General features: G+C 29.3%; 1 protein-coding gene across 2 annotated transcripts in view; it reads left to right on the top strand.

The window, feature by feature from the left end:
- The window catches only part of LOC108685363 (serine/threonine-protein kinase 16), a 34,053-nt gene that overhangs the window by 12,205 nt on the left and 12,771 nt on the right, over window positions 1–9,077 (top strand). Inside the window, exon 6 of one of the 2 annotated variants that reach the window (XM_018190121.1) lies at window positions 3,430–3,824. The exons of the other annotated variant lie outside the window; for it this stretch is intronic. Within the exon in view, the coding sequence (XP_018045610.1) occupies window positions 3,430–3,513 (84 nt within the window). The 3' untranslated portion in view covers window positions 3,514–3,824. Of the gene's footprint in view, window positions 1–3,429; window positions 3,825–9,077 lie in introns of those variants that run through there. 2 annotated transcript variants of the gene reach the window in all.

Raw genomic sequence — 9,077 nt, 5'->3', positions numbered from 1 at the left:
GAGAGAGAGAGAGAGAGAGAGAGAGAGAGAGAGAGAGAGAGAGAGAGAGAGAGAGAATAGATTCTGACTTACTAAATTTCCTTGATATTACAATCATGATCAAAGAAAAACATTTAATCTCCGATTGGTATCAAAAACCGAAACTTTTTCGGGGAGGTTTTTAAATTATTTTTTAAATCCTATTTTCCAAAAGAAAGGTATAATTTTTGATTTAATAAACAGAGCAATATTGTTATCTGACTCTGAATTCTATCAAAAGAATCTTACATTGATTATTAATATACTAATAGGGAACGATTATCCCCTCAAATTCATTTTTGACACAATCAATGTTAGAGTCAGAGCATTCAGCGTAGAGAAGCGAGTACGTGATTGCACGAACAATAATGATGAAACAAGGGAAGTTACATCGTGGTTTACTACATGGTGCCTTTTGTATTGATAACAGAAAAATTCAAAAAATTTAATAGAGAGGATATTAAAGTTTCATATTATTGCTCTAATAAAATGAGTAAGTTCATTAAGAAAAGAATTCTCGTTCAATTGATCAAAAAATGTAGTATACATGTGCTAGGATTATGATGCGTCATAAGTCAAACAAACGGGTAGACAACTTAAAACCAGAATTACAGAACACCACAATTATATTCGTTGGAATACATCTACCCGTTCTGTAATCACCAAACATAGACTGTAGACGACACATGATTTTGATTGGAATACAGATACTGGATGAAGAGTGTTATAAACGTCATGTTATAAACACTTAATTTCTGAAATGTTAAATATTAAAAAGCAAAAAAATAGTCTTAATCTCCAAACAGAATACGAAGGGCCTTCATAAAGTATATATTGATTATAAACAAAATTTGATATTCTTATCTAGTCGTTTTGTCAATCTATTAATTGCCTCTCAGATAATGACAGTCAGCCTTACCGCTAATGTATCTTTCAAAAAATTTTTTCTGGAAGATTCGATTTGTACAGATTATCAAGCATATAGTGACTGTGTATTATATTGTATTATTACTATCTGACTGGTATACTACCTCTTATATTATTTTACACGATTTTATGATGAATTTGACGAAGTATTTTTAAGAAATGAAATAAGCAATCACGTTAGTGAGTGTTTTATTGAGATGATATTTTTGCTTGGTTTTTACCAAGAATTTAAAAATAAATAATATTTTAAAAGATTTTTATTTTTTTCAGATTTTAATTTAATTTTTTATTTTTATTTATTGGTTAACAAATATGTTTTTTTAATTAGAATATCATGAAATTCGGAACAATCGGTCAGTAAATCGTTTGCAAATAATTCATGGTTTCCGTGAGGCATTCATCAATAAATAAATTGGAAAACTATATAAATTGGAAAACTTTAATCACAATTTTTCTATGATAATGGAAATGAATTTTAAGGTTGTGAATTTTGTATTATCTGAGGATGGCTCAATTCAAGAGCCGAAACATGTAATGTGTTTTACAATGTGTTATATATAGAATTTTTTTTATATTTTTATATTTTTTACCCAACAAACGAGAATGGATTGAAATGGATTCAGATTTTCAAAAACAGGAATTCATGAATGTTAAAATGAATCCTAAATGCATTTTTATTCCTTTATAGGAATTGCATAGAGCATATCTCTTTCAATCTAAAAATAATATTATAGTATTTCGTGTGTATGCATTATGAATGCTGTTCAATTCAAAATTGTGAATCGGAAATGCAGTTTTTCAATCTAGTTGAATAAAAAAAATTTTTTCTTTTAAAATGGACTATAAATGCTACATAAATTATAATTTTCAATAATTATAATATTCAAAATTATAAGTAGGAAATTTTTTGTTTTAATCCAACTAAGTAACGTAAAAATAATTGTTGAATGAAGTTATGTTCTTTTGTTTCTATATGATTAGAAGTAAAATAAATGATCAATATGAACACTTACAAACTAAATCGAACACAGTCGGAATATTACGTTGATCACGGCGCGCCAAGCGAGATTGGATCATCCGACACTTACCCAATGTTGTCTCATAGTAATGTAAATTGTTTATATTTTATTATATCTATTAAATAATGATATTTTTATTATATCTATATAATTTCGTGCATTGGTTTAGTTGATTGTATTTGAAGTAGAGAATGAATAACATATTTATTGAAAAAGTGGTATAGCGGTAATGTAAAAGTTTCATAATCAGAGGTTCCAGGTTCGAATCTCTAAGGTGCGTTTTTTAATACCAAGTTTTTTGAAATAATTAATTTCAGATAATAATTATTATAAATGTCTTAGGAATAAAATTTGTAACCCTTAAATATGAATGTTTTTTTTTTCGAATATTAAACTAGTGTCAGTCGGATCCAATCCATTTCAATCCATTCAATCCATTTTCATGGGTTTAAAATACACATTAACAAAATTTTAATCCATTTTAATCCATTCTCGTTTACTGGGTAATATATCATATTATAATTTTTACATTTATATTTAATTACGTTGACTCTTATGTGCTCTATACATCTTTATATTGTCTTTTAAAGTTATTTTTCATTAAGCATTTTTCATTAAGCATTTTTCAAATTGTAAGGCTTGAAAGTCACAATATGGCCGGTATTAGCATTATGCAAGGGATTGATAGCTAAAACGTCTTGAGTGAGTGTTGTTCAGGATCATGTCCTGAATAACATTTGTCAAGATCAAGGTCATTGGATTATACCTTTTATTTTTGCATTAGAAATTAATTTTTATGTAAAAATGAAAATAACAGATATAATCTTCTTGGCGACGCCATCCAAAGTCAAACTGACTAGATTAATGAATACAACATTTAAAATCCTACAAGTTTTGTAGGAAACATTTCTTTCTGAAGAAATGCTCAGTTTTCGACTATTTCACCGGTCCGGGACTTTTTACTCACCCTTATAATACACAATGCGTTTTAAAAAGTCATCGCAAAGTCATCAGATTTCAAATGTCTTTTGAAATATTTTGATCTTCTGATACAGAATGTTTCATTTGAAATATTCTATAGACGTTCCAATTGAAATATTATATTTACAATATAGTCTTAATGTTTTGAAGACATTTCATTTCCATTTTTCTGAACGATTTATATGTCAGGAAACACAGTAGTGTTTCGGCGCTAAGACAAGCGCAGCGACACTGCTGTATTCTTTTACGAACCCATGAATTACGAGGGACTAAAATTATTGGATCTATATAACAGCTAAACCGATCAGTTCTACGTACGCTCAATTACCATTCGGATTGAGTAATCAAAGTGCTTATATTTTTTTTCTACATGCTCTAAGGGCGAAAATATTGCGACGCAAAGTCCCGATGTAAAACTCTTCTCATTTCAATAATGATTCGTATTCATAGTCATAGATCGATTCACGATTGATTCTCATTTCAGGCAAACAATTGGTTTGAACTAAAGTTTGAACCAATTAGATTTATTAAAACGTGGTTTGAGAGCGTTTTTCAAATGAAAGACTGATTCAAACCTAGCACAAATCGAATCTCCAGTTGAATCACGACTATGAATACGACTATGAATGCGCACGCGTGCAATGTGATGTTTCAATCAAACTCCATGCAGTTTATATTGGGAAAAATTATAAGCATAATTTAAGCTAATGACAGCAGTATCTTAAATTTGGAATAACTCAGCGAAAAATGATCGTATCGAGGTCGGTAAAAAAACATTTTAAAGATAAAATTCTATACTTTCACGTGCATATTGTCTCATTAAACGGCGACACCTGATTCACACCAAAATTGGACCTTCGATTATCAATTTTGTATGTTGTTACTTTGTCATTCACCATTTTGAAAATAGCCTAGTACAATTCAAATAGTACATTCAAATAATCTTAAAATGTACATTTCAAGCTTCATTTTGCTTTTTTAAACATATTTTTATTATATATATATCTTCATTATTTAGCAAGTTATGATCATTTAAAATTTGGTAAATTTTTCTCAAATTTATAGTGTACTGCTTTTTTTGGAACAGAGTGTATTTTTTGAAAACTCAAAATATATGATTCTGAATAAATATATGATTACATTTTTTTTATTTGAAAATTTTGAATAAATACAATTTATAGCTCAATTACAAATTTTTGTATTTATTGTATTTATTTATTTATATTACATATCAACTAGGACACACGTAGAAAAAACTGTGGCCAAAGTTCAGCCGACGATCTTTTTAACCAATTTTTAACCAATTTTATATTTATGGTAAAGTCGCTCAATTAAATAAATTTAATTATAGACAAAGAATTAAGAGCAATAGCGGGTTGTTGATTGTCATTCAATAATACTTAAAATTACATTGTTTCGATCTTAAAGATCATTTTCAATGTTAAATAAATAATTCTGATGACAAATTAAAATTGTTTCTTAAAGACATTTAACAAAAAGGACGTGTACTTAAATTATACTAATTGAAATTAAACGAACGCGTACATAAATTATACAATTACACTCTTTTAAATATTTACTTGTTTTTGAGAACGGATTAGGTGATCTTTTAATTTTTTGTAGTGTATATATTAGGTGTGGGAAAAAGTTCGTGGCGTTTTTTAATGCCATCATAACAGGAAAAACGCCACGAACTTTTTCCCATACCTAATATTATATATAGTTATATATACAAATATCCACTTAAATCGATCATCTAAAATATCTCGTTTATTTTTGATAATATATAAAAATGTTTCAAATGAAAGTGGAAGGATTTCGTGAAGAATGTATTTTGGTCAGCTTGTTTTTTTTTTAGATGGAAACCAAAAAGATATGAAGTTCCTCCACTTTTTTAAATGGAATTGTATGATTTTTTTTACACAATATAGTTCCTTTAATTATTCTGCATATAAAAATATTAAGATAGTAATATCAAAAAATCAATACGAGATATTGACGAGATATTTTACATTTTATTTTGGCACATTGATATAAAAAAAATGATTAAATAATTCGAGAATTATTAATTTTTTGATAATCGTATAGAATAATGAGATGAACTTAGTGTAGAAAGTGAATAAAACACATAGTTGCTTTAAAAAATTATGTATTCAAAATATGGATAATTTTTTAAATAAGTAATTATGTTTTCTTTACACCAACTGATTCATCTCATTATTCTGTTCATAAAAGTATTAAGGTATGATTATAAAAAAGTTAATAGTTTATGAATTATTTAACATTTTATGTCAATATATGCCAGAATTAAGTATAAAATATGTCTCATCAATTATTGATTTTTTTATATCACTACCTTAATATTTTTATATACAGAATAATTAGAGAAATCATATTGTTTAAAAAAAATCATACAATCATACGATTGAAAAAAGTATAATCTTCATATTTTTTTGGCGTTTTCACCTAAAAAAAAAACAACATGACCAAAATACGTACTGTTCGAAACCTTTCTACTTTCGTTTAAAACATTTTTTCGTATCATCAAAAATAAGCGAGATATTTCAAATAATCGATTTAAGTAGGCCACTCTGTGCGCGCGCGTGCGCGCGAGTGTGTGTATATTGTGTATCGTATTCGCGAGTGACTTCGTCGCGTGCTCTATTGTATTTTTTATATAAATGAACTCCCTTATGAGATGACTCGATAACCTGACAGATTTCTCGATAGATATCAGAGCTTTACTTAAATACAAATTGAGCGTCAGGCATGAGAGAGTGTGCTACTCGTTAATTTTTACTTATGTGTATACTACGATATTCATGTGAAATCGACTTCTTGAACGATTTACAAAAGCAATGGGGTCATTATAGGCAAAAAAGTTGTCAGAGGACAAAAGAGAGGTTGAATAATACAAAAATTAATAAGAAAATAGATGATAAGTGTATTCTGAGACGCTGATTTACAACTGATATTCAGATAGATCGGTAAGCCTGGTCTTAAGGCTCAGCATCTGCGGAAAGACAATAGAGTTATTAACGCCGATTAGGAAACCGTATCAGATCTTGCCAAATCTCAGTTCTACGAAAGAAACTAGAAAGGCGTGTATTGTATAACAACCAAGCATGGAATTTCTGTTCCGGTACACAAGCATTCACACACTGACAAAAAGAATTAAGTTACCAGAATAGACTACATCGGTGTGAATCGAATGGATCTCTAGCGCGAATTTTATAATTAGTCTGGTGTCGCACTCAAAAAAAAATCTCGACTGGCCAATATACAAATGAAATGATATAAAGTTACTCAACTATAACAAGGAGGCGAGCATTAATCAGCATTTTTCTCGAAAAGAAAGAGCATTTAGGCAGATGGTACGTGACTTGTTAACTTACAACAGCCATTAAATCGGCCACTCAAAATTTTTCGAGCGCGATCCATCAGACGCCAGGACATCGTGATTGGCTTACAAATATGGTAATGTTCATCTCATCCAAGGTTTATATGATATCCATGCATCTGGTTTCGCTTTCTCCCGGTTACTGGGAGATCGTTCTCTAATAATTTTAATGGTTCGGCCACGGTACGAGCCGGCCGGGAGTTTTCTGCAGATTCATGCAGGCTGTCCGGTCCCTCTCTAATTAGGATCACATTATGCACCTATTGGCCCTTATCAGTCATGTAACTCCACGAATCGCACAAGTCCTCGCAGGCCGCAAATCCTTATGCTTTAGGGCGTGTAATATAATTGAAGAGGGACTCCAATGTCACCTGCAGCCTCTGGGTTATTCAGACTGGCTTGGAAAGTCCGGGGAAATTTCGCCACCGCTCCGTGTCGGTGTATCTTTATCTCCGACTGATTAGAGTATATCTATAATAAAAGTACGGCCAACAGGATAACAATCGATGATTGGTCTAAATTGAGGCAAAAGCGGAAGTTGTATAGTGTGTACTATCAGTATACATACAGTGTATTTATACAGCTATTTACACTAGAGTCCTATATATGATAGGACTCTAATTTACACTCCGATTTTAAAAAAACTTTTTATCTGGATCCATTAAGAACAATAGTATTGTCAAAAGATTTAAAAAATCTAGTCAGATACAATTCATTAAAAAAACCCCCAATATTATTTTCACAAAATAAATATATTGCCGATAAAGGCAATATCACTGTAGCTTTAAACAAGATTAGTCAGAAATTTTTAAGATGTTAGGTGATACAGAAACGTTAAATAACGAAAAATATTATTAACCTCTCAAAAAAATTAGAGAAATCCAATTGGAAAAAGAAAGGATTTAATACTGACCAGACTTCCAAACAACTGCTTTGCATGGATAGCATCCTTTCTAAAGTTTATGGTCTTCCGAAGGTACATGATACAAAATTATCCTTTTCGAATTATAGTTTCTTCTCCGAACAGTCCTCTAAATCCATTGGCTTCTTATTTGCATGAAATAATTGTAAAAAATGTATCAAAATCGTGTAGCTACATAGAAAATAGCTTTCATTAATACAAAAATTAAAAGGCACAGTTTTAGCTAAAGACATGGTTTTAATTTTTTTTGATGTGATTTCATTATTCACTAACATTCCGAACACTTCGGAATTTCCAACATTTCGGAGTTTCATCATTTAGAACTAACGAGCGAAAGTGTAGTCAAGAAATGGAAATATTTTAAGAGTGTGACGTCAATTTCGGAAAAAGGATTTTTAAATACAGATTTTGTTTTAAATTCGTATTTTATTTTTAATGGGGAATTTTTCAAACAAAAGATTTGGTACTTTTATGTTCACCTCTATCTCCGATCATTGATCATAATTTGATGATGGAGAATCTGGAAGTGAAGACATTAGAGGTAGGAATTTCTATTCTGTTTTATTTTAAGTATGTTGACGACATTGTGATGGCCATATCCTCCAATGAAATTGACAAAGTACTCACAATTTTTAATTCCTTACATTCGAGTAAACTATAGTTCACAATAGAAATAGAGAGCAATAGAATCAATTTTTTAGATTTGACAATCATCATTAACGAAGAAAGAAAATTAGAATTTGATTGATTCTATATTCGATTTCATTTTTGATTGGGAAAGGGAATAAGGGAATAAAACACTATTTCTATGACAATAACGAATGTTCGCCATGGTTCATTCTATCTTATGTTTTAACTGTTTCTGATTGTGAGAAATTCACATTAATATATATATATTTTTCCATTATCAAAAATTAATGTGAAACTGTTTTTTTTTCAATTTAAATAAACTTAATAGATTCATTAAAGAACAAAAGGACATTCTTCCAAAATTTTCTAATAAAATATAGTTTACAAGATTCCAGCAAAGACTATGATGCATCGTACGTTGGTCAAACAGATCGTAAATTAGGCACTAGAATATCTGAACATCGAAACCACATAAAAAATAGTAATAGAAATTAATCAGTGATCATAGAATATCGAAATTAATCAGTGATCACAGAATATCGATTTAGTTTTAATCATGATTTCGGGAGAATGTCCAAATTGTTAACAGAGAAAGATTTCTCAATAAACGATTAAATTCCGAAATGTCTCACATGAAAAAGAATGGACTTAATTTAAAAATAGATACGGAGTGTTTGCATCACTCATATGCCTCCTTATTGAACACGTTTACACAAAATTGACATTCGAACTTTGTTGTATAGTTGACACTCCTAATTGTATATATTCATAATATAAAGACAAGGGTACGCAGGCTGTAATAACGTGATAGTTGAGCGACCAATCAGAATTTTTGACAAATTACGTCGTTTCATAGTAAATTCAAATATATTATTTATCAGTATACTTACAGCGCTCCTTGCAATATATTTTAACAAATACAAAAGATATGAAATACAAAATAAATATTAAAAAATATTAAAATATTAAAAAACAATATTATAAATACAAAAATATTATAATATAAGAAGAAATATTAAAAATATATATTTCAGAAATTTACTTAATCCTCAAGTTGATATTAAGGTTCGTGAGATGCAAAAGAAAACGTTATATTTATATCTGTACGCTCTATGCTATATCGGTTTCATTAATAAAACATTATAAAATTGCTGTTTTTATTCTATAATAGTTTTTTTAA

The sequence above is a fragment of the Atta colombica genome, unplaced genomic scaffold (genome assembly GCF_001594045.1).
Source record: "Atta colombica isolate Treedump-2 unplaced genomic scaffold, Acol1.0 scaffold151, whole genome shotgun sequence".
Taxonomy (NCBI): Eukaryota; Metazoa; Arthropoda; class Insecta; order Hymenoptera; family Formicidae; genus Atta; species Atta colombica.
The sequence above is the reverse complement of the archived record's forward strand: the minus strand, read 5'-3'. Positions and strand labels throughout refer to the sequence as shown.